Source organism: Dendrobates tinctorius, unplaced genomic scaffold, assembly GCF_039654945.1.
Source record: "Dendrobates tinctorius isolate UK_male_01 unplaced genomic scaffold, ASM3965494v1 ptg000028l, whole genome shotgun sequence".
Lineage (NCBI taxonomy): Eukaryota > Metazoa > Chordata > Amphibia > Anura > Dendrobatidae > Dendrobates > Dendrobates tinctorius.
The window spans coordinates 12138795-12165574 of record NW_027361696.1 but is presented as its reverse complement, the minus strand read 5'-3'; the positions used below and the strand labels follow the sequence as shown (position 1 = coordinate 12165574).

Below are 26780 nucleotides of genomic sequence, written 5' to 3'. Positions count from 1 at the left end.
TTTTTTCATTTTTATTGCCCAGATGTAGTACTTTGCATTTCTCCCTGTTAAAAACCATTCTGTTAGTTGCTGCCCACTTCTCCAGTTTATTTATATCTTTTTGAATCCTCTCTCTCTCTTCTCTAGTATTAGCTATCCCTCCTAGCTTTGTGTCATCAGCAAATTTAATCAGTTTACCCTCAATTCCTTCATCTAAATCGTTGATAAAGATGTTGAACAATACAGGGCCTAGGACAGAGCCCTGTGGTACCCCACTTGAGACATTCTTCCAACAGCCATTTACGACCACTCTTTGGGTCCGATCACTAAGCCAGTTATGAATCCACCTAACAGTTGCCTTGTCCATTCCATACTTAGTCATTTTTTCAATAAGGATTGTATGAGAGACTTTGTCAAATGCTTTGCTGAAGTCAAGATATACTATATCTACAGCATTTCCTTGATCCACCCAATCAGTGATTCCGTCATAGAAGGAAATTAAGTTAGTCTGACATGACTTATTAGTTACAAACCCATGCTGACTCTGTTTAATCACTTCATTCTTATCCAGGTACTGACATACATGTTGTTTAATAATTTGTTCAAAGATCTTTCCTGGTATAGAAGTCAGACTCACTGGCCTATAGTTGCCTGGGTCCACCTTCTTCCCCTTTTTGAAGATAGGAACAACATTTGCTCTTCTCCAGTCTTCTGGCACTTCTCCTGTTCTCCAAGAATTTTCAAAGATTATGGAGAGGGGTTCAAAAATTTCTTCTGCTATCTCTTTCAGTACTCTGGGGTGTAATTCATCTGGACCTGGAGACTTGAATTCATTTAAGTTAGCTAAGTGTTTCCTCACTATCTTTCTGTTTATAGATATCCTGGAAGTTTTTGGGTTTTGCTAATTTCTATCGTAAATTTATAGGTAATTTTTCTAGTATTGTCAAACCACTGACTGATCTGTCCAAGAAGGGTGCTGATGTGCTGAATTGGTCTCCTGAGGCTGTCTCAGCATTTCTGGAGCATAAGCGGAGATTTACTTCAGCTCCAGTTTTACGGCAACCTGATGTCTCACTTCCATTTCAAGTGGAGGTAGACGCTTCTGAGATTGGTGCAGGAGCTGTTTTGTCCCAAAAAGACCCTGTGACTTCTAAGATGAATCCCTGTGCCTTCTTTTCTCGAAAGTTTTCCCCATCTGAACGCAACTATGACGTGGGGAATCGGGAATTGCAGGCCATGAAATGGGCATTTGAGGAGTGGAGACATTGGTTGGAGGGAGCTAGACATCAATTTGTGGTCCTCACCGATCACAAGAATCTGATTTATCTGGAGTCGGCCAAATGCTTGAATCCTAGACAGGCTAGATGGGCCTTGTTTTTCACACGTCTTAATTTTGTGGTCTCTTTTCTTCCGGGCACTAAGAATATTAAGGCAGACGCCCTTTCTAGGAGTTTCTTTGCTGATTCTCTATATGTGACCGAGCCTACTACTATCCTAGGTGAGGGGGTAGTTCTTTCTGCCATTTCGCCCGATTTGAGACGCGCCCTGGAGGAATTTCAGGAGGATAGGCCTGAGCGTTGCCCTATGGGAAGATTGTATGTTCCTGACCAGTGGAGAAAGAGAGTGATGTCTGAAGTCCATTGCTCCGCATTGGCTGGTCATCCAGGTATTTTTGGTACCAGAGATTTGGTGAGTCGGTCGTTTTGGTGGCCTGCCTTGTCTCGTGATGTCAGGAATTTTGTACAGTCCTGTGGAACTTGTTCTCGGTCTAAACCCTGTTCTTGTTCTAGTGGGTTGCTGATGCCCCTGCCAGTGCCCAAGAGGCCATGGACCCATATCTCAATGGATTTTATTTCTGATCTTCCTGTCTCTCAGAGAATGACTGTTATCTGGGTGATTTGTGATAGATTTTCAAAGATGGTCCATCTTGTACCACTCCCAAAGTTGCCATCTTCTGCTGAATTGGTACCCTTGTTTTTACAACAGGTGGTTCGGTTACATGGGATTCCTGAGAACATTGTGTCCGACAGAGGGGTTCAGTTTGTTTACAGTATCTGGAAAGCCTTTTGTTCCAATCTGGGAATTCAGTTATCCTTATCCTCCGCGTTTCATCCCCAGACCAATGGGCAGACTGAAAGAACAAACCAGACCCTGGAGTCTTATTTAAGATGTTTTATATCTGCTGATCAAGATGATTGGGTCTCATTTTTGCCCTTGACCGAATTTGCGCTGAACAATAGAGCTAGTTCTGCCACTTTGATGTCACCCTTTTTCTGTAATTTTGGGTTTCATCCTCGATTCTCTTCAGGGCAAGTGGAATCTTTGTCCTGCCCAGGTGTGGACACTGTGGTTGTGAGAATGCAGCAGATATGGGACCAAGTGGTGGATATGTTGTCACTCTCTCAGGAAAAGGCCCAGCGTTTTTCCAACCGGCATAGGACCATTGGTCCCCGGTTTAAAGTGGGTGATATGGTTTGGTTGTCGTCTAAGAATATTCCTATGAAGGTTGCATCTCCAAAATTTAAGCCAAGATTTATTGGACCTTATAAGATTCTGGAGATTCTTAATCCTGTTTCTTTTCGATTGGCTCTTCCAGTTACGTTCAAAATCCATAACGTATTTCACAAGTCACTGTTGAAGAGGTTTGTTGAGCCAGTAGTTCCTGTGGCGGCACCTCCTGATCCTCTATAGGCTAAAGGCAATGTGGAATATGAGGTAGAGAAAATATTGGATTCTCGTTTGGTTAAACGGAGACTCCAGTATTTGGTCAAATGGAAGGGTTATGGCCAGGAGGATAATTCTTGGGTCTCTGCCTCTGGTATTCATGCCAATAAATTGTTTCGTGCTTTTCACCGGGCCCATCCTGATCGGCCTGGTGGCATGGATGAGGGTTCGGTGACCCCTCCTCAAGTGGGGGGTACTATTGTGAACTCCTTTTCTGCTCCTCCTTCCGTTCTCCCTCTGGTGGTGACAGGAGGTAGTAAGGTTGGTTTAATTGGTAGTGATCTGCCACCTGATGAGGAGGATAACGATTGGATCTCTGGAGTATCAGACTGGATATAAGACAGCCGACGCCCTATCCTGGTGATGGTGATTCAGTCTGCTTCTCAGGTCTTGGACTTCAGCTCTGTTCCAGTCTTCTCAAGTTAAGTTTGTTTTTGCTATTGTTCACTCTTGCTCTTGATGGTCAATTCAGTTTTTTGTGGTCAGCCAGCCCCTGCTGGGGTTGTGCTAAATTTCCACTCCTATTTATCTGTATTTGCCTTTTGGTCCCTTATTAGATTGGCCTCTTTTTGCTCTGTCTCAGAATATTTCAGAGTGCTGATATAGTGGGAGAAGTCTAGTGACTTCAGGGTTAATTTTGCTATCAGAAGTGTTGGACATTATTTTGGTAGGGTTTTTGGCAGATTGCAAACAGTCTCTTTCCTTTCCTGTCCTTTCTAGTTAGTCGGGCCCCATCGTTTGCTCAACCTATTTTTCTGCCTTTGTATGTGTTTTCATCTTGTTTCACTGTCAATACATGTGGGGGGCTGTCTTTCCTTTGGGGTCTGCTCTGGGGCAGTTAGTTTTCCTCTTTTCCTGCTTTAGGCTTATGTAGCTCTCTGGTTGTGACGAGGCATCTAGGATCATCATAGGTACGCTCCACGACTGCTGCTAGTTGTGTGGTAAGATCAGGGATCTGCAATCTGCATAGTTACCAACCCCTCTGGTTTTCTGAGACTTGGCTTGTGTTGTTTTTTCCTCCTCGGTGACCCATCCATAACAGTGAACATTAGCAGAAAAACTTGAGCTGACTGGAACAGAGCTGAGAACCAAGACCTGACAAGCCAGAAGGAATCACCAGCACCAGAATAGGGCGTCGGCTGTCTTAAATCCAGTCTGAGATTCCTGAGGTCCAATCATCATCCTCCTCATCAGGTGGCAGAACTCCACTGATTAAATCAGCCTCACTACCTCCTGTTACCACCAGAGGGAGCCCGGAAGGAGAACTCACAACTGGTAGACCAGAAAATGAACTCACAACACCACCACCTGACTGAAGCACAAGAAAGCACAGAATGACAAATTTGCAAAAATACTCTGCAGTAAAAAATATGACAATAATCAGCAAGTGCTGGATAACAAATACAGCGTATTTAGTCAATACGTTTTTTGCAAAAAATGTACACCAAGCTGCTCCACCTCGTCACTGTAACCTTTAATGGAGCAGTCCCTATCTAATGTATTTAAAACCTGAACATATGAACAGTGTCTAAACGGACAGGATTCAGACAGACGCTTCCTACTATGGGCTCGTGGTGTAAGACAGCTCTTTATGTGCATGTCACACTAGAGATGGGTGGGGTCTCCAAAACCTTGCTAAGCAAGGAAAAAACAGATTAAAAACACATGTGACATGCACAAATGTGAACAAGTCGGTAGGACAGTGTTCACACCACCCCCTGACTGAAACACAAGAAAGCACAGAATGACAAATTTGCAATATTGGCCTATGGAGCGTTCGGAGACCTCGAGAGAAGGGACAGAGTCACTTTATTTATAGTCAGAGCAGTGGTCAGGTACTTCACGTGGAATGCACGAGATTTAGTTTCGACGCAGAGTAAAATCCTCCATGTAGACGAAGTTTATAGCAGCATCCTAGGTGCCCTGGTGAAGATCCGTTCTCTGGAGTATGAAAGACTGTGTGCCTGGAGGGTGGCCCATCTCTGGAGGGGTTTCTCCTTCGAGGTACCTTAGTCCGTTAGTACTCCTATATCCTGGTGGTGGGCCGATGTCTTAGCACCATAGATTTTTGTTTTGAATTTCTGTCTCCTGAATAGAAGGTTTGCAGGCATTGAACTTGAGCCTTAGGTGGTGAGTACGTAGGTTGTGTTCTGTAATGTTGGTTTATGTATATAGTGTATTGTACAGTATGTATTGTATATATTGTGTATAATAGAGGGTCTTAGGTTGGGTGGGGGGATGGGGGGTTTCAACAGCGGTGTTAAGAGACTGATCTGGCCTGGCCCAGGCCCCCCTCTGGGGAAAAACTTTGGGGCCTGATCCTAGCTTGGAGAATTCCTGAACTTTGTGGCCAGAGCTAGATCAGGGGTGGCGGGATAGTTAGAGTAGATGTGTGTTTATATATAGTAAAAAAAAAATAATAATAAAAAACAAAAAAATCCAAAAAAGCAAAAAAAAAAATATATATATATATACAATTTTGTTAATTTTTGCATATTGTGTTTTGTAACTAGGTTTGTCGTAAGTGTGAATGTGGTGGTGTAAGGGGGATGTTGTGAGGTAAGGCGGTGGGACCAGTGGGTATTTGTTGTGTTTTGATGTCATCTATATATATAATCGTCTTATCGTGTCTGTCTGTCTGTAACCGAAATCCCGCGGAGCTGACAGGTGCAGGCGACAGGCACAGCTGTTTGTAACGGTAGGCTGCGCCTGCTGCAGCGCTCAATCGGGCGCAGGGCTCTGTAAAAAAAAGAAAATAAAAAAAAGGTTATACTCACCTTCCGATGGCCCGCGATCTCCACTCCACACGCCCGTCCTCGCGGTCCCAGTAATGCATTGCGCCTTAGACCGGAGATGACATCACTCTCGCAAGAGCACGACGTCATCAGTGGTGTTTCGCGCAATGCATTACTGGGTCCGCGATGCCGGGCGCAAGGAGTGGAGATCGCGGGCCGTCGGAAGGTCAGTATATAACTATTTTTTATTTTAACAGAGACCATGCATACCAGGAAAGAAGGGTGACGGGACCATGCATACCAGGAAAGGGGGGGTGAGGGTGACCATACATACCAGCAAAGGGGGGTGAGGGGGCCATGCTTAACAGCAAAGGGGGGACCATACATACCAGCAAAGGGGGGGAGGGGGACTGTAACAACCCTGCTGGCATCACTACATGGCCTCCCATCCCCCGCACACCAACTTACTATCTCCTTCAAGCCATGCTGTGAATACTGTCTGTTGCCAGCCCTGTGCTCCATGTGCTATGCCTCTTGTTTTCCTGCTTGTTCTCCATGTTTCCTGACTGTGTGTATAGGGGGGCGACGCTTGAACTCTCTGGTTCTTATGCAGTCTGGGTGCACCTGGGTAATCTGTCCCTGACCAATCACCTGGAGCCCTTGACTATTTAGTTTCACCACTCCCACTGAAACATTGCCTGTGCTATGTCTAAACTCAGTTAGCTCCTTGCTGCTGAGCCAGCCAGGCCCTGTCTTGCCTTCTCTGAAGGCTCTTACTGCGTACTCTTGTGTCTTGGTACCTTGCCTAGCATTTCTCTGTCCGCCTGCCAGGAGGCAGAATATCCTGGCCCTTGAGTCTTGGTCCTTGTGTCTTTGTGTCTCTGTCTGAACTGAGTCTTACCTTTGTCTATCAGTCTCCCTTACTCCTTGTCTGTGGCTCCCTTCCTTGCTGTGTTTTTCCTTGTGTCCTCCCAGTCTGTGCATCTGCACTCTGGCAGCTTTATCTGTGCATCTGCACTCTCGCCGCTCTGCCTGCACGGCTCCTGCTGCCGCTGCAGAACCTCTTGCTGCAGCTTCTCTCCACAGACCTTGTGGTTCTGCTTTGCTCCAGTCCTGCTGCTGCAGAACCTCTTGCTGCAGCTTCTCTCCACAGACCTTGTGGTTCTGCTTTGCTCCATTCCTGCTGCGGAACCTTTTGATGCAGCTTCTCTCCACAGACCTTGTGGTTCAGCTTTGCTCTACTCCTGCTGCCGCTGCAGAACCTCTTTCTGCAGCTTCTCTCTCCACTCCTGCCTTCACCTGCACCTCCTGTGTGAACAGGTCCAAACCTGTTCCTTCTTATTTCACTCTTGCCTGCCTGCATCCATGCCTGCATCCATACCTGCACCTCCTGTGTGAACAGTTCCAAACCTGTTCCTTCATATTCCACGCCTGCCTGCATCCATACCTGCACCTCCTGTGTGAACAGGTCCAAACCCGTTCCTTCATATTCCACTCCTGCCTGCCTGCATCCATACCTGCTGTGTGAACAGGTCCCTACCTGTTCCTTCTCAAGCCGTGCCCGCCTGTCTTGTGTCTCAAGCCGTGCCCGCCTGTCTTGTGTCTCAAGCCGTGCCCGCCTGTCTTGTGTCTCAAGCCGTGCCCGCCTGTCTTGTGTCTCAAGCCGTGCCCGCCTGTCTTGTGTCTCAAGCCGTGCCCGCCTGTCTTGTGTCTCAAGCCGTGCCCGTTTGCCCAGTGTCTCAAGCCGTGCCCGTTTGCCCAGTGTCTCCAAGCCGTGCCCATTTGCCCAGTGTCTCCAAGCCGTGCCCGTTTGCCCAGTGTCTCCAAGCCACGCCTGCTTGCCCTGTATCTGTCGTACCTTCTTGCCCTGTGTCTCAGTCTGCCTGTCAGTCACATCTGTCCAAGTGACTTGTCTCCAAGTGGGATCAGCAGCAACAGCCAGACACCACCCTGGAGTGGCACCCGACAGCTATCTGCCGCACAAGCCTGACCTCACCATCAGAGGCTCCAGTGAAGACCAGGGTAGCTGTCGCAGTCACGCCCCTTCCAGGGTAGTCTGGTCTGTGGCACAGTGGGGCCACAACCCCCAGCTCGCGCCATTCAGCCAAGGCGCGAGCGTGACAGGGACCATGCATACCAGCAAAGGGGGGTGAGGGTGACCATGCATACCAGGATAGGGGGGTGAGGGTGACCATGCATACCAGGATAGGGGGGTGAGGGTGACCATGCATACCAGGAAAGGGGGGTGAGGGTGACCATGCATACCAGGATAGGGGGGTGAGGGTGACCATGCATACCAGGATAGGGAGGTGAGGGTGACCATGCATACCAGGATAGGGAGGTGAGGTTGACCATGCATACCAGGATAGAGGGGTGAGGTTGACCATGCATACCAGGATAGGGGGGTGAGGTTGACCATGCATACCAGGATAGGGGGGTGAGGGTGACCATGCATACCAGGAAAGGGAGGTGAGGGTGACCATGCATACCAGGATTGGGGGGTGTGGGGTACCATGCGTATCAGGATTAGGGGGTGAGAGGACCATGCATATCAGGATTGGGGGGTGAGGGTGACCATGCATACCAGGAAAGGGAGGTGAGGGTGACCATGCATACCAGGATAGGGGGGTGAGAGTGACCATGCATACCAGGATAGGGGGGTGAGGGTGACCATGCATACCAGGATAGGGGGGTGAGGTTGACCATGCTTACCAGGAAAGGGAGCTGAGGGGACCATGCATACCAGGAAAGGGGGATGAGGGGACCATGCATACCATGAAAGGGGGGTGAAGGGACCATGCATACCAGGAAAGGGGGGTGAGTGGGACCATGCATACCAGGAAAGGGGGGGTGAGGGGACCATGCATACCAGGAAAGGGGGGTGACGGGACCATGCATACCAGGAGAGGGGGGTGAGGGGACCATGCATACCAGGAGAGGGGGGTGAGGGGACCATGCATACCAGGAAAGGGGGGTGAGGGGACTATGCTTACCAGGAAAGGGAGGTGAGAGGACCATGCATGCCAGGATTGGGGGGTGAGAGGACCATGCATTCAAAGATTGGAGGGTGAGGGGACCATGCTTACCAGGATTGGGGGGTGTGGGGTACCATGCGTATCAGGATTAGGGGGTGAGAGGACCATGCATATCAGGATTGGAGCGTGACGGGACCATGCATTCCAGGAAAGGGGGGTGTGGGTGACCATAAATACCAGCAAAGGGGGGTGAGGGGACCATGCTTAACAGCAAAGGAGGGGACCATGCATACCAGCAAAGTGGGGGTGAGGATGACCATGCATACCAGGATAGGGGGGTGAGGGTGACCATGCATACCAGGATAGGGGGGGAGGGGGACCATGCATACCAGCAAAGGGGGGGACCATGCATACCAGCAAAGGGGGGGTGAGGGGACCATGCATACCAGCAAAGGGGGGGACCATGAATACCAGCAAAGGGGGGGACCATACATACCAGCAAAGGGGGTGAGAGTGACCATGCATACCAGCAAAGGGGGGTGAGGATGACCATGCATACCAGGATAGGGGGGTGAGGGTGACCATGCATACCAGGATAGGGGGGTGAGGTTGACCATGCATACCAGGAAAGGGGGGTGAGGGGACTATGCTTACCAGGAAAGGGAGGTGAGGGGACCATGCATACCAGGAAAGGAAGGTGAGAGGATCATGCATACCAGGAAAGGGGGGTGAGGGGACCATGCATACAAGAAAAGGGAGGTGAGGAGGACCATGCATACCAGGAAAGGAGGGTGAGGGGACCATGCTTACCAGGAAAGAGGGGTGAGAGGACCATGCATACCAGGATTGGGGGGGTGAGAGGACCATGCATTCCAGGATTGGAGGGTGAGGGGACCATGCTTACCAGGATTGGGGGGTAAGGGGTACCATGCATATCAGGATTGGGGGGTGAGGGGACCACGCATATCAGGATTGGGTCATGAGGGGACCATGCATACCAGGAATGGCGGGTGACGGGACCTTGCATGCCAGGAAAGGGGGCTGAGGGGGACCATGCATACCAGGAAAGGGGGGTGAGGGGACCATGCTTAACAGGAAAGAGGGGTGAGAGGACCATGCATACCAGGATTGGGAGGTGAGAGGTCCATGCATTCCAGGATTGGAGGGTGAGGGGACTATGCTTACATGGATTGGGGGATGAGGGGTACCATGCATATCAGGATTGGGGGGTGAGAGGACTATGCATATCAGGATTGGGCCGTGAGGGGACCATGCATAACAGGATAGGGGGGGAGGGGTACCATGCATACCAGAATTGGGGGGTGAGAGGACCATGCATATCAGGATTGGGGGGTGAGAGGACCATGCATATCAGGATTGGGCCGTGAGGGGACCATGCATAACAGGATAGGGGGGGAGGGGAACCATGCATACCAGAATTGGGCGGTGAGAGGACCATGCATATCAGGATTGGGGGGGTGCATTATTGCATTATTATTAAAACTTCATAAATAAACTACATACATATTCTAGAATACCTGATGCGTTAGAATCGGGCCACCATCTAGTGTATAATATTCGGGTTAGTGTCATATGTTTATATTGTATATAGTGTATATGATATTGTATATAGGACGGTGTAAATGTAGTTTGGGGTTGTTTATAATAGTTTGAATGAAGCTGGGTTGGGGGTTTTACATGATTTTATTTTTATTATTTTAAGTAGGTACTCGTGTATTTATGGTAATTTCGTTCTTTTTTTTTTCCTTTTTAGTTTTATTTTCATGTTTATTTAACTTTATTTTTCATTTTTACCGTTTTGTAGGTCGAAAACTTTCCTTATTGTTTCCATTCATGGTTTATTTCTCTGTGTTTGCGTCTGATTTTGTCATATTGTTTTTTTTTATTGGAGTTTTTTCTTATGTTTTTCTGTTGAGTTTTATTTGTAATGTCGTGAAGTATTTTATAATAATAAAAAAGACCTACAATCTATTACTCCCTGTTATCAGCCACAGTAGCGGCATTGTTCGCCCTGCTGCAGTCTGGCACTGAGGACAGGCGGGTGTGGTGGGATGTAGCTGGATGGCCTTAGAGACCTCTCGGAGGCGCTCGGGATCTGTCAGTGTTGGATTTTATTGGGAGACGTTCTGTGTTCGTCTCTCGTCTCCTGCCACCATCTGTGGCCCGAACTTGTCCACAGTGAATGGAGGAGGGAATCTGGGGGCAGTGGACGGACCCCCCAACAGCCAGACCCTCAGTCTCACCATGTATCACAGGAAGAGAAGCTTCACATTTGGGGGCTATACAAGGTAAGTGCTGCAGAGACCCCGCACCCAGAGGAGCAGATTATTGCACCACTGGACTGTACAGATCTCCAGAGCATCGCTCTTCTGTTAACCCTGTATTGGCTGTAGTTAGAACTGATGTCTGTAGATCCCCCCGATCCTCTGTGCCCCCCGATCTCCTCTCCTCTGTGTGTTGCCCCCAGTGCCTGGGATTATTGAGGGTCGTCTGCTGTTTGCCTGGTACAGGTGGCAGGGATCAGTCGGAGCACAGGACAGTTGGGCACTGACCTCCTGCCACCATCCTAAGACCCCGGGCGGCGACTCCAAGACGTGAAGGATCTGTAGCCTCTGGGTTCGTTTTTTCCCGAGTCTCTGCTTCCTGACAGTGACTGGAAACCTTGGCTGTTGCCTGCTGGTCGGTCACAGATGAGGCTTTGTTACAATGTGTCAGTCTTGGTGCAGTGTAATCAGCCCTCAGCTGTGAGACGTAAGAGACTGCATTCACTGACAGAAAAAACACAGGGCAGAGCTGCTCCTGCTCAGTCAGGCTGACTCATTTACATGGGACTGTGCACCCCTATTGACAGTCAGAGGCTTATGTGGTTTTCTCTGTTATCAGTGCAGGTGGTGAAGACTTTGTTAGCCACTGATGATGACCCCTCAGAGCTGCTACTATACGGGGTCTCGGCCCCTGTCCCGGCAACAGCTCGTAGTGGAGTCAGATTAGTGGTCCGTATGCTCCCCTCGTAATAGACGGGGTGTGGGAGTGAAGGGTCTCGGCTTTAAAAGGTATCAGCTGATTTATAGCGAGGCCCTACAGAGCCCAGACTAGATGTAATCTGGGTGTATGGAATACGTGGCGTGGGACGACACTAATCACGATCCTGAGCGTTTCATTAACCCCCCTGTATATTAGCCAATAAAGAAACCTCTCACTGTGATTGGCTGAGATGGCTCCTCCCTGTGAGGCCCCGCCCCTGAGGATGTTTCCTTATGGTTTAGGCTCCTTGTGTTCTTGTCTTATGCTGGTTACGGTGTGTGAGATTTGGTGTCTGTCTCCCTGGAATGATCTCTCTCCCTCGCAGGCTGCATCTGTCACCTGCCTCCCACAGACGCCTGTGATGACTCACGTAATCGTTGCCGTTGTTATCTATGTCGTTTTCATATTGTTATGTAAAAAAGCTGTCACATTATAAAAGAAAGCACAGAAAGTTCTGAGTGTCACCTGCTATGTCCCGGAAATGGTGGAAGGGGACAGCGGGCGAGTGGGGTGAGCAGGGCAGGTGATTGGGGTGAGCAAGCTGGTACATCCTAAGAGCCCAGTGTAGAAATGTGATTTGACAGTCACAGCGCTGATAATAATTATCAGTTATCATTGTGTTATCTGTGGTGTTGCATATGACTGCAGGTAACATCTACTACATTAGCTGTACTCAAAGAGCTATCACTGTGTTATCTGTGGTGTTACAGTTGTGCACAAAAGTTTTCATACCCAGGCAGAATTTTTGCTTTCTCTGCCTTTTTTCAGAGAATATGAATGATAACACCAAAACTTTTTCTCCACTCATGGTTAGTGGTTGGGTGAAGCCATTTATTGTCAAACTACTGTGTTTTCTCTTTTTATCATAATGACAAACCAAAACATCCAAATGACCTTGATCAAAAGTTTACATACCCCATTTCTTAATACTGTGTATTGCCCCCTCCAACATCAATGACAGCTTGATGTCTTTTGTGGTAGTTGTGGATGAGGTTCTTTATTTTCTCAGATGGTAAAGCTGCCCACTCTTCTTGGCAAAAAGCCTCCAGTTCCTGTAAATTCCTGGGCTTTCTAGCATGAACTGCACGCTTGAGATCTCCCCAGAGTGGCTCAATGATATTGAGGTCAGGAGACTGAGATGGCCACTCCAGAACCTTCACTTTGTTCTGCTGTAGCTGTAAAGGCCGGAACGCCGGTCATTGCTCAAGATTGGAATATGGCGCTGCTATGAACGACTCAGAACTCAATATGAAGGTAAACCAACTATTCTTTATATCTGCAGTATTTTCCCTCTCAGCACAATATGGGCCACAACCCACAAAGAACAAGTTATGCAGCCTGAAAGATCCCACAGATCTTCACAGACAGGGATAGATTACTCTGAGACTATATCACCCCCTCCCTTATCCGTAACGGTCCTATACGGGGGGGGGATACTGTGACTGTGAGACATGGTCCTCTCAGGAATACAATCTTACACCTGCCTCTCGCCTAAAGTACAATAGATCACGGGTACCCTATTTTCCCCACTATATAAATATATGTATAACTGATAAATCACTTAAACCATCACAGTCTAAACACAATATATACGCAGTGCACTGTCTTAATCTCGAGCGCTCAGAGTGTACACCTTCACAGGATATGCTCCAACAGTAATTTGTTATGAATTTGTTATGTAGACGTCCAACAATGGGTCAAACAGCTTCCTGAGCCACCAAATCTTCTGATGCAAACTCAGATAAAGTTCACAATCAGTTCCAGTAATATTCCTCAGCCAGAATCTTGATGCACAGGAATCCACAAAGTCTCTATCAGTTTATATGCAATCCTTAACAAGAGTGTCCTGGGATAGGCTGTGATTCCTCTATAGATATCCATAGCTAACTACACAGCAGGTGACTGGTCACACTTCTCTGTTTACTCACAGGAGACGTTTTCTTGAAATCACACGGTCCCAACAGGAATCCTTCAAGCTCTGGGTCCTTCTTTGCCTCAAATCATACATATATATCCCTTAAAAATGGTACTTTATTGTTTAAAAAACCACAAATGTGGTATACACCAGAAAAAGCGTGACTAAAGATGAAAAACAAAAATTAAAGTGTTCAAACAAACAAGCCCATACTAACGTGACACCTTGGAATCCCTCGTAAAGACTAAGCTGTATCCTGCCTGTCCGCGGAGGTTGGCACCCTAGGGGGGAACGTTGTGGCGCCCCCGCTCAACGATGGCTGTCCCTAGGGGCCCTGATAAGCCCTACCGCCACTAGTGGTCCCTTCTACCCGATGCAAGATATAGGAACCCCTATCTCTAGACAGAGACCAAGCTGCTCTAAAGAGGACCCTGTGTCCCAAAGCAAAAGAGGTTAAAATTAAATAGAACACATATGGCAATCGGTGGTCAGATTAGAGCAAGAGACATCATAATAGAAAAAACAGTTTGTGAATAGTGCCTCAATCTCATGTAGAAGATCTCTTAATATATAGAAAAGGCACTGACTCTAATAAGTCATAACACACAGAACGGATAAAGGCTATATCCCATTGCTGTATAAATACAGAAAAAATGCAGAACTGCCACAGCGATACTCATCTGCATTTTCTGCCACCTGCCAACAACCAGTTAACGCCTCAACGCGTTTCGCCTTATTAGGCTCATCAGGAGGCCCGATGCTGCGATATCTTGTGTCCCATAAAGGTGCAAATAGCTATTCCCATATCTTGCATCGGGTAGAAGGGACCACTAGTGGCGGTAGGGCTTATCAGGGCCCCTAGGGACAGCCATCGTTGAGCGGGGGCGCCACAACGTTCCCCCCTAGGGTGCCAACCTCCGCGGACAGGCAGGATACAGCTTAGTCTTTACGAGGGATTCCAAGGTGTCACCTTAGTATGGGCTTGTTTGTTTGAACACTTTAATTTTTGTTTTTCATCTTTAGTCACGCTTTTTCTGGTGTATACCACATTTGTGGTTTTTTAAACAATAAAGTACCATTTTTAAGGGATATATATGTATGATTTGACTTTGAGAACCCTTACAACATTGTAATTGAAATTGTCCTTCTTTGCCTCACCAGCATGCAGCTTCTCCTCATAAGCCCAGGAAAAAAAAGTCTTTTAGACTTCATTTACTGTTTTGTACAGTTTTCTGGTCTATTACTCAAAGGTGACCTCCGGCGGCCGAGCAAAGCTACTGCATCAACATTGTTTAGCATAGAAAACATCAAAATTGAATTACTGCATCATCATTGTTTATGACAGAAAACACCAACATACTACATAGCCAATGACAGGTCTGCTTGGCCTTGTCTTTTGGATTGTTGTCATGTTGGAACATCCAAGTACATCCCATGCGCATCTTCCGGGCTGATGATTGCAAATATGCATCTGGTATTTGCTGACGTGTTGCATTCATCTTTCCTTTAACTTTGACCAAATTTCCTGTGTCTTTGTAGCTCACACATCACCAAAACATCAGCGATCCACCTCGGTGCTTTACAGTAGGAATGGTGTTACTTTCATCATAGGCCTTGATGGCCTCTCTCCAAATGTAACATTTATGGTTGTAGCCAAAAAGTTCAATTTTGGTCTCATCACTCCAAATTATCTTGTTCCAGAAGTTTTGAGGCTTGTCTCTGTGCTGTTTTGCATATTGTAGGCAAGATACTTTGTGTCATTTGCACAAAAATTGCTTTCTTCTGGTGAATTGACCATGCAGCCCATTTTTCTTCAAGTACCTTCTTATTGTGCATCTTGAAACGGCCACACGGCTAGTTTTCAGAGCATCCAGTATTTCAGCTGATGTTATTTGTTGGTTTTTCAATTTTCCTGGCAGCTGTGGACAAAATTTTTGTTGGTCTACCTGACCATGGTTTTGTTTTTACAGAGCCCCAATTTTCCATTTGTTAATCACAGTTTGAACGCTGCTGACTGGAATTTTCAATTCCTTGGATATCTTTTTATATCCCTTTCCTGTTTTATACAGTTCAACCACTATTTCCCGTAGATACGTTGACAGCTCTTTTGCTTTCCCCGTGACTCACAATCCAGAAATGTCAGTGGCTGGATGAAAGATGCAAGAGTCTGGATCCAAGAAACTCGCTCCGCTTTTATGCACACACACCGATTACAAGCAAACAGGTCACAGGTGAGGATGTTACCTTTAGTAGCCATTCAAACCCATTTGTGTCAACTTCTGTGCATGTTGTCAGGCCAAAATCGCCAGGGTATTTGAACTTTTGATCAGGGTCATTAGGATGTTTTGGGTTGTCATTATGACTTAAAAAGAGAAAACACAGTAGTTTGACAGTAAATGGCTTCACCCAACCACTAACCATGAGTGGAGAAAAAGTTTTGGTGCTATCATTCATATTCTCTGAAAAAAAGGCCAAGAAAGCAAAAATTCTGTACATACTGTAGGACTGCAGGTGACACCTACTACATTATGTGTACTCTGAGAGCTATCACTGTGTTATCTGTGGTGTTACATAGGACTGCAGGTGACATCTACTACATTATGTGTACTCAGAGATTTATCACTGTTATTGTTACAGGTATACCACACTAGAGAGGAACCAGAAGACACAGCGTCTGATTTCTCCTACTCCTGCACTGATTAGAAGCACTCACCTTCATATTAAATGGTGTAAATTTATTTTAGCAGTGCAGGGGTTAATCTGCTCAGATGAGAGCTCCTGGAATCTTTCCTGCACTAAGGCTCTCAGCTGCTCACTGTTAGCCCCTCCCATCTCCTATATAATCTGGGCCCTGGCTAGCACTCTTTGTCAGAGTAGCTTATGCTGCATGGCTGGAGGTTGGTGATTATTACTGGAGAAGGCATTTGGTGGATTTATCTGTGACTGTTCCTAGGTTTTGAGTGTGTGATAATTCCCTTCTCCTACTTTGGTTTAACCCCATCCTCCACTCCCCGGTGCTTTCCTCTGTTATATGTGTGAGTATATTTGTATTATTGGTATTTTATCCCTGCTCATATTACTTTGTTAGTCTGGATTGTGTATTACGCTACACTACTACTCCCCGCTTCCCTGGATGAGGGAAGGGTACAGTCTGAGGGTGGTTTCAGGAGCTAAGGCAAGGTACGTGGTCCTGGCATCTTCACCATAAGAGGTAATCCAGAGAACACGGAGAGCTAGGGCGCTCCAAGCGTTAGGGACAGGGAAGAAGCCCCTGGTGCCGGGACACCCGACAACAGAGTCATGACATGAGCTCTGACCGAAGCCCTTTTTTTATCTATTATGGATCCTATCACTGCTCTGACAGGGCATCTACAGCAGCTCAGTCTGGAGGTGGCAGATCTCCACATTATCATTTTACAGCACCCTAACACATCAGGTTTGGGGACCGTGACTCCCAGACAACCCTAAGTGGAGCCCAAGATCGCTTTGCCTGACAGGTTCTCTGGGGGCATGACAAGTTTGCTGTGTTCCAGGAGGCCTGTAAACTGTACCTCAGGTTGCGGCCTTGTTCCTCAGGTACCGAGGAGCAACGTGTGGGGATAGTTATCTCTCTCCTTCAGGGTGACCCCCAAGCATGGGCATTCTCTCTCCTGTCTGACTCCCAGTCACTCCAGACGGTGGAGGATTTTTTCTGGCACTGGGTCTTAAGGCCCAGTCACACATAGTGATCTCGCTAGTGAGATCGCTGCTGAGTCACAAGTTTTGTGACACAACAGTGATCTCACCAGCGAGATTGCTGTGTGTGACAGCGATCAGCGACCGGCCCCCCTGCCGGTATTGCTGATCGCTGCAAGAAACCTCTGGACATTTTTTTCGTCACTGATCTCCCGCTGGCCAGCACACATCGCTGCGTGTGACAGGAGACCAGCGATCAGGTGTAAAATAATAAAAAAAATATTGTTATTATTCTCACCTTCCGGCGTCCCGCGCAGTCTTCCCGCCTCGCTCCGGTCCCAGTAAACCTTTGCAAGAATGACCGCGAGACTTCGCGATCCCGCGAGAACGGACGTCATCGCGGTAATTCTCGCAAAGGATTACTGGGAGCGTGGAGAGAGGCGGGAATACTGCGCTGGACGTTGGAAGGCGAGAATAACAATATTTTTTTTAATTCTATTTTTTACATGGATCCATGGCCAGCGCTAATGAACACAGCGATGCCGCGCGTCGCAGTGCTGATCGCTGGTGAAGCTGTCTGTTTGACAGCTCACCAGCGATCACATAGCGACTTACCAGCGATCCTGACACATTGATATCGTTGTCGGGATCGCTGGTAAGTCGCTATGTGTGACTCCAGCCTTATATACGACGACCCTGACTGCATCTCCCTGGCTGAATCCACACTACATCAGCTTCAGCTGGGAGACTGGCTGGCGGAGGCGTATTGCTCCGAGTTTTGGAGGTGGGCCATGGACAATAAGGGAAATAACCCGCACTCCATAGCCAGTTCTGTAAAGAGCTTACAGTAAGGGTGAAGGATACCTTAGCGATGAATGAGACTCCAGTTTTCCTTGAGGCGGCCATGTTTCTGGCTATCTGTGTGGATCGTTGTCTTCTCCAAAGACATAGGGAGACCCCCGAATGTGCCGGAGGGCCAGTCAAAGCAAAACCAGGTCTGGGGCATCTGAGGAACCCATACAGTTGGGTGCGGCAACTCATTCTGGAAAGCAGTTTATTATTCATTACAAAGGGGGAGTGTGTTTTTACTGTGGTAGAAAGGATAATTTCATGGGCTCTGTGCCTTTCCTTATCTCATGGTAAGCAGCCACCGGAAAACTAAGAAGCCTGGGTTGCAGGGAGGTTAGCAACCCGGGTGTCCTCATCACCTCTGTGGGTAGGACACAATTTTGTCTGCCAGCTGAGATTCACCTGGGTGGGTTTAAGGCGGTTAGTTTTGCATTTCTGGACAGTGGGGCAGATTTGATTGACGCTAGGTTCATCCAGGTCTGAGGTCTCATCCCACATACTCTGTCCAGACCCATACCCATAATTGCCATCGACTCTGCAACCTTGAGACGGGGCACTTTACTCAAGTCATTCGAGGGTTACAGCTTCAGGTGGGGGCCATGCACACTGACGTGTTGGACTGTTATGTGCTAGAGGATCTGCCCTCTCCTGTGGTTCTTGGACTTCCTTGGCTCACTCTGCACAACCTTGTTGTAGACTGGCAGATTCAGGAAGTAGTAAAATGGAGGATGTATTGTCAAGGACACTGCTTGGGTACCCAGTTGGCTAAGGTGGATACCCAGTCTGTGCCGAAATACCTGTCAGACTTTGGGGATGTGTTCTCAGAGCAGGGGAGTCATTGTCCTTATGATTGCATCATTAATCTTGTCCATGGGGCCAAGCTGCCAAAAAGCAGACTCTATAACAGGGGTGGAGAACCTTTTTTTCTGCCGAGGGCCATTTGGAATTTTATAATAGCGTTTGGGGGCCGTATAAAATTATTAATAATGATAAGCGAGTATACTCGTTGCTTGGGTTTTCCTGAGCATGCTCGGTGTCCTCCGAGTATTTTGGCGTGCTCGGAGATTTAGTTTATGTCGACAGTGCAGCCATCTCCCCAGTGCACCGGTACCCCAGTGCAGCCATCTCCACAGTGCATCCGTCTCCTCAGTGCACCCGTTTCCCCAGTGCAGCCATCTCCTCAGTGCACCCATCTCCTCAGTGCACCCATCTCCTCAGTGCACCCATCTCCTCAGTGCACCCATCTCCTCAGTGCAGCCATCTCCTCAGTGCAGCCATCTCCTCAGTGCAGCCATCTCCTCAGTGCAGCCATCTCCTCAGTGCAGCCATCTCCCCAGTGCACCCGTTTCCCCAGTGCAGGCTCTGCTCATCCACCCCACCGCTCATTCCCCCCCAGACGCTTTCTACACCCACCCCCCAGCGCCCATTGCCACCCCCCGGCACTCATTCGCTCATCCCCCCACCGCTTTCTCCCCCTGGCTCACCTGTGGCTTGGTCCGACTCCGTTCCCTGCTGCTGCTTCTTCCTGTTTGTGTGTGAGCGTGTGGTCACGTGGTACCACTCATTAGGGTCATGAATATGGGCGCCACGCCTATGAGAGTGGAGTGGCGTCCATATTCATGATCTTAATGAGCGGTACCACGTGTGACCGCGCACTCACTCAGGAAGAGCAGGACCATCAGAGCTGCAGCGCAGGCACGGCTGGAGGAGGTGAGTATGATGGGGAGCGCAAATGGCAAATACGGCCCTGCTGAGCACAATACCACCGCACCTCTTAAAGGGCCCACGGCCAAAAAATGGGGAAAGTAGCTGCGGGCCGCACAAGATGATATGGCGGGCCATATACGGCCCACGGGCCAGACGTTCCCCACCCCTGCTCTATAATATCTCTGATCCAGAGAGGCAGGCCATAAAGGACTACATCACAGAAAGCCTGGCTAAGGGTCATATCAGACCATCCTTTATCTCCAATTGCTGTAGGGTTTTCGTTGTAAAGAAGAAACACAGGGAGTTACACCCATGCCTAGATTTCCGCGAACTCAATCAGATCACGGTTCAGGATCCACATCCGCGTCGTGTCCCCCCCTTTGATGTGGGCTCCGGCGGTGAGCCCACATCTTTCCCGGGACATGTCAGCTATTTTGAACAGCTGACATGTGCCCGGAACAGCCGGGAGTGGAATCGCGATCCACCCGTGGCTATTTACCCGTTAAATGTCGCTGTCAACTCAGAGAGCGGCATTTAATGCGTGCTTCCGGCCAGTGGTCGGCATTCATAGCAAGTCAGCAATTCTGCTACATACAGGTGATCTGATCATCGCCTGTATGTGGCAGAGCCGACCGGGTTATGGCAGCTTCTAGTCTCTCATGGAGACTATTGAAGCATGCCAAAATTAAAAAAAAATGTTTTTAAAAATATAAAAAATATATATATATATATAAAAGTTCATTGTATTACCGCAGCACGTATGGTAATTCCACGCCACTGGAGAGTGGCAACACCGCCAACTATGGTGGAATGGGTGGCGGAACTTGCAGATATCTTTCGAATGGAGGAGATGATGGCTGAGTTGGAGGGGGATGGCACCCGCTTGACCCGAGTCTGGCGCCCCTGGATCTTGTTTAAAGAAACAGCTGGGTTATCGCAGTTGGTTGAGGTGGCTTCTTAGGGTTTGGTTCGGGATTTGGGGACCGCTGATCCCTTCCCCCCCCCCTCCTTTTTTCTCTCCCTTCCTCTCCTTACTACCCCTAAAAGCTCTATTCTGAAATTTCTTATGTCTTCTTTCTTCTCTCCCTACATTCTCTTTTCTTACATATTACACCCCTACTGAACTATGCAAAACAAATTACGAACATCGTTTAATGAACCTACCCACGCGGGATGATAAGTACTAAGGAACAAATATTTGGTATATCCTATGCAGATGGGTGAACCATTACCTAGTGTAGGTCAATCAGCCAGAGTGGGTTAGGAACAGGGGTATGTAAACCACTAATACACAACTTACTGAGAAACTACAAGATTTCATCTTGAATAGATGTGATAGATGTATAAGTAACTGTCTATGCTGTAACGATGTACAGAAAGGTGTATAACTTGCATATTTTTCTTATTCTGTATGTTTTCTCTGTTTATTTGTTCTTTCAATAAAAATAGATTCAACAATAAAAGTTCAAATCACATCCCTTTCGCCTCATTCAAAATAAAACAATAAAAAAATCAAACATACACATATTTGGTATCGCCGCGTTCAGAATAGCCCAATCTATCAATAAAAAAAAGGATTAACCTGATTGCTAAACGGCATAACGAGAAAAATGTCAAAACGCCGGAATTATGTTTTTTTGGTTGCAGCGGTAGTCACTGAGGCTGCGCAGACTGCCCGCCCGACCCATGGTGAACTGACAGTGTGGGAAAATGTTCAGAAACTTTCCCACGCTAATCAGTTCATCTCCGGTCAGGCGGGGAGGCTGCGTAGGCAGCTTTTCCTTCATTCCTCCGTGGTTTACAGCTGGGCTGGTCACATTAGCACCGGTCCCGGATGTAAACAATTTAACCCCTTCAGATGGATTGCAGCGTGGGACTTGACTGTACTGTGGACAGGTAGGGGATATTGTTGCATTTATATTTTGGAATTTTTACAGGAGAACAATGGCTTCGATTGGACTGGGAGTGAAATAAAGATGGAAAAAATGTGTTTATTTCATTAAAACTCTTTATTCTTAATGTGTGTTTTTTTTTTAACCCTTTCAGACTAGTGGATTAATAATGGAGAGGTGTCTTATTGACACCTCTCCATTATTAACCAGGCTTAATGTCACCTTACAATAGCAAGGTGACATTAACCCCTTATTACCCCATATGCCACCCGCTACAGGGCAATGGGAAGAGAGAGGGTAAGTGCCAGAATTGGTGCATTTCACAGATGCGCCTTCTCTGGGGTGGCTGGGGGCAGATTTTTTTTAGCAAGGGGTGGGCCAAAAACAATGGTTCCGCTCTAGGCTATTAATTTCTGCCCTCAGTTACTTGCTTGCAATCTCTGACGGAGAAAATTGCACAGGAGCCCACGCAAGTTTTTTCTGTGAATTAATCCTTTAATTTAACACCTACAGCTCCAAAAATTTACACACATACACTACTAACCTTATTAGTGAGATACATATATATAAAACTAACAGATATGCAATGGTTTACTGTATATAAACCATGGAACACAGAGAAACACAGTACAACAAATGTGAAAAAATACTCTGCTGTAAAAAAAATATCTAACAATAAACAGCAAGTGCTAGTAAAAAGATGATAACAAAACAGGGTATTTAGTTGATACGTTTTTTGCAAAAAATGTATACTAAGCTGCTCTACCAAATGCCAAGGTATACCGATCAGAGCAGTCCTAACCATTGTATTTAAAACCTGACCATGTGAACAGTACCTTTATGAGCAGGATTCAGAGAGGTAATGTCTGATGTGGACACGCTGTGTAAGGCTAGTTTCACACTTGCTTTTTTTTGCAGCGCGTTTTTCCCGCAAAAAAACGCATTGAAAAAACGCATACATAAGCATACAACTGCTGCGTTTTTTTCAAGCATTTTTATGAGCATGCATGAAAAAAACGCAGCGTTTTTATGCGTTTGTATGCGTTTTTAGCGCGTTTTTACCGCGTTTGCGTTTTTTTCCAACATTTTTAGGTGGCCCCTCACACTACCAAAACCATGACTTTACTAACCCTAACCCTGACCCTAACCCTAACCCTGACCCTAACCCTGACCCTAACCCTTAACCAAATCATACTTAACCCTAACCCAAACCCTAAACCCTAACTAACCCTAACCCTAACCCTGACCCTAACCCTAACCCTAACCCTGACCCTAACCCTAACCCTAACCCTAACCCTGACCCTAACCCTAACCCTGACCCTAACCCTTAACAAAACCATACTTAACCCTAACCCTGACCCTAACCCTAACCCTAACCCTGACCCTAACCCTTAACCAAACCATACTTAACCTTAATCCTGACCCTAACCCTGACCCTAACCCTAACCCTGACCCTAACCCTTAACAAAACCATACTTAACCCTAATCCTGACCCTAACCCTAACCCTAACCCTAACCCTGACCCTAACCCTAACCCTGACCCTAACCCTTAACAAAACCATACTTAACCCTAATCCTGACCCTAACCATGACCCTAATCCTTAACAAAACCATACTTAACCCTAACCCTAACCCTAACCCTGACCCTGACCATAACCCTAACCCTAAACCCCCTTAACTAACCCTAACTCTAACCCAAACCCCTAAATTCCATGGTTTAAAAAAAAAAAACGCATATGCAAAAAAACGCATACATGAGCATGCCAGTGCGCACATATGCGCATCCATAGGCTATAATGGCCATTTTTAGCGCAAAACGTGCGCATATGTGCGCATGCGCTTTTTTGCAGGGCCAAAAAATGCAACATGCTGCGTCTGGAAAATCCCAACGCACACCCCAAAAAAACGCAGCGCATGAAAATCGCATACATGCGCTGACCAGTACGCAGGTATGCGCACCCATGTTAAATATAGGGGAAAAAACGCATGCGCAGGTGTGCGTTTTTTTCCAGCGCTAAAAAACGCAAATGTGAAACCAGCCTAAGGCCTCTTTCACACATCCTTCTGTCACCATCAGTCAAAATCCGCTGTTTTGGTAAAAAAACGGATCCGCCATTTTTCTTAGCGGATCCGTTTTTTTTCCCATTGAGTTGCATTACCGGCAGATCTTGACGGATGGTCATCCGTTGGAGCCGTTTTTATATGGATCCGCCAAAATTTTGGCGTTCGCCGACTTGCCCAGACTGACAATGCAACGTTTTTTAGGCCAGCCGGATCCGCATTTTACAGTGCGCATGCCCAGAGGAATTGACTCAGCCGGAAACTTAACCCTAAATTCAGTTCTGGTGGCTGAAAAAATCTCTCTCTCTCTCTCTCCTTCCTTTTCCATTTCCAGGCACGGTTTCCTTTAAATTTCTGCCTTATCCGGATCTGTCAAAATAACGGTCCAGTGACACCCGTTTGTTTCAATCCGCCAACGGATCCGTTTTCCGCCATTTTGACGGATTTCAACTGAGCTAAAAAACGGATGTGTGAAACAGGCCTAAGACGGCTTTATATGTGCATGGCCCACAAGAGAGGGGTGGAGACCTCCCAAAAACTTGCAAAAGCAAGAAACCAATAGAATACAAACGCATGGGCCATGCACATGTGGTAAGGGCCAGATTGGGGGGTGGTCCACTGCTTAGGCCGGTTTCACATTAGCGCTTTTTAAGCACACGCACGGCCGGGGGTAGCTCCGCCCCCGAGCCGGCTCTCTGCCCGGCGTGCCCGCCCCTTGCTTGTAGCGCCGCCTACTAGCGGACAGCGGCGCCTGCGATCGGCGCACCCTATCTTTAGCATAGGGTGCGCAGATCGTGCGCAGGCCGTGCGCTAGTTGCGCTTTGACCTGCGCTGCGCACTTTTGACGGTGCGCCGTGCGCGCCAAAATCCGAAAAGTTTGATTTTGGCGCGCACTGCGCACCGTCAAAAGTGCGCAGCGCAGGTCAAAGCGCAACTAGCGCACGGCCTGCGCACGATCTGCGCACCCTATGCTAAAGATAGGGTGCGCCGATCGCAGGCGCCGCTGTCCGCTAGTAGGCGGCGCTACAAGCAAGGGGCGGGCACGCCGGGCAGAGAGCCGGCTCGGGGGCGGAGCTACCCCCGGCCGTGCGTGCGCTTAAAAAGCGCTAATGTGAAACCGGCCTTACCGCGCACAGATGACACAGAGACGAGACGGAGGCAGATTTCGGGTACAACAGGTCCGAGTTTATTGGCCGTCCTCCTGACGACCGTAGCAATACACCACAGCACCTTTACAGCTCTCCGTCTTCAGGCCCGGGTACCTGCACCTTCCTTCTGTCGTAGTGATGTTCCTCGCGGCTCTTTCACTGGGGCTGCCCTAGGCCTATCTACCGCCAGCGCTTCACCAGTCCGAGGTCGTCGTCAATTTGGTACCCCCGGGGCCTTGTCTGTTCTGCGGTTCTTCATGTCGGGGCCACCCCCCTGACTTCTTTTCTCCTCAGTCCCCTGGTCGAGCTCTCCTCTACTGTTCGTTCTCCTTCACTGCGTCTTCTCCTCCTGAGCTCCTCCCAGGACTGTAAAGTCCTGTTCTCACGCTTCCCCCTGCCATCTTGTGGTCAAACTTAGGTACTGCACTCCTATTCCATTTTCTCCAGCTGTTTCCCTTCTACTATTACAAGCATCCATCTTCAGTGCACCAACCATCCCTTCTCTCCCTACAGACAAGTCCGTCCATCAGGTCACCTTCCCTACACTCACACAGTGATCAAGATATATATATATATAAATATATATATATATATATATATCTGTATATACACTGCTCAAAAAAATAAAGGGAACACTTAAATAACATCCTAGATATCTCTGAATGAAATATTCCAGTTGCAATTTTTTATTCATTGCATAGTGGAATGTGTTCAGTACAATAAAACATAACAATTATCAAGGTAAATCAAAATCTTATGGAGGTCTGGATTTGGAATGATACTCAAAATCAAAGTGGAAAATCAAATTACAGGCTGATCCAACTTCAGTTGAGATGCCTCATGACAAGGAAAAGATGTTCAGTATTGTGTGTGGCCTCCACGTACCTGTATGACCTCCCTACTGTACAACACCTGGGCATGCTCCTGATGAGGTGGCAGATGGTCTCCTGAGGAATCTCCTCCCAGACATGGACTAAAGCTTCCCCAACTCCTGTACAGTCTGTGGTGGAATGTGACGTTGCTGGATGGAGCGAGACATGATGTCCCATATGTGTTCAATCGGATTCAGGTCTGGGGAACGGGCGGGTCAGTCCATAGCTTCAATGCCTTCATCTTGCAGGAAATGCTGACACACTCCAGCAACATGAGGTCTGGCATTGTCCTGCATTAGTAGGAACCCAGGGCCAACCGCAACAGCATATGGTCTCACAAGGGGTCTGAGGATCTCATCTCGGTACCTAATGGCAGTCAGGCTAGCTCTGGCGAGCACATGGAGGGCTGTGCGGCCCTCCAAAGAAATGCCAACCCACACCATTACTGACCCTCTGCCAAACCGGTCATGCTGAAGGATGTTGCAGGCAGATCGCTCTCTACGGGGTCTCCAGACTCTTTCACATCTGTCACATGTGCTTAGTGTGAACCTGCTTTCATCTGTGAAGAGCACAGGGCGCCAGTGGCGAATTTGCCAATCCTGGTGTTCTGTGGAAAATGCCAAGCGTCCTGCACGGTGTTGGGCTGTGAGCACAACCCCCATCTGTACACGTCAGCACTCAGACCATCCTCATGGAGTCGGTTTCTAACCATTTGTGCAGACACATGCATATTTGTGGCCTGCTGGAGGTCATTTTGCAGGGCTCTGGCAGTGCTCCTCCTGTTCCTCCTTGCACAAAGGCGGAGGTAGCGGTCCTTCTGGGTTGTTGCCCTCCTACGGCCCCCTCCATGTGTACTGGCCTGTCTCCTGGTAATGGCTCCAGCCCCTGGACACTATGCTGACAGACACAGCAAACCTTCTTGCCACAGCTCGCATTGATGTGCCATCCTGGATGAGCTGCACTACCTGAGCCACTTGTGTGGGTTGTAGAGTCCGTCTCATGCTACCACGTGTGTGAATGCACAACCAACATTCAAAAGTGAGCAAACATCACCCAGAAAGCATTGGTACTGAGATGTGGACTGTGGTCCCCACCTGCAGAACCACTCTTTTATTGAGGGTGTCTTGATAATTGCCAATAATTTCCATCTGTTGTCTATTCCATTTGCACAAATTGATTGTCTATCAGTGTTGCTTCCTAAGT

The 26780-nt window shown here is 47.8% G+C and overlaps 1 protein-coding gene across 6 annotated transcripts in view; it reads left to right on the top strand.

The window, feature by feature from the left end:
* The first annotated feature begins 10493 nt into the window (after positions 1–10493).
* RAP1GAP (RAP1 GTPase activating protein) overlaps positions 10494–26780 on the top strand; it is a 68452-nt gene continuing 52165 nt past the window's right edge. Inside the window, exon 1 of one of the 6 annotated variants that reach the window (XM_073570143.1) lies at positions 10494–10722. In XM_073570143.1, coding sequence (XP_073426244.1) covers positions 10496–10722 — 227 coding nt within the window. In that variant the 5' untranslated portion in view covers positions 10494–10495. The remainder of the gene's footprint in view (positions 10723–26780) is intronic. The other 5 variants (XM_073570146.1, XM_073570142.1, XM_073570145.1 and 2 more) reach the window with 5 other exon arrangements.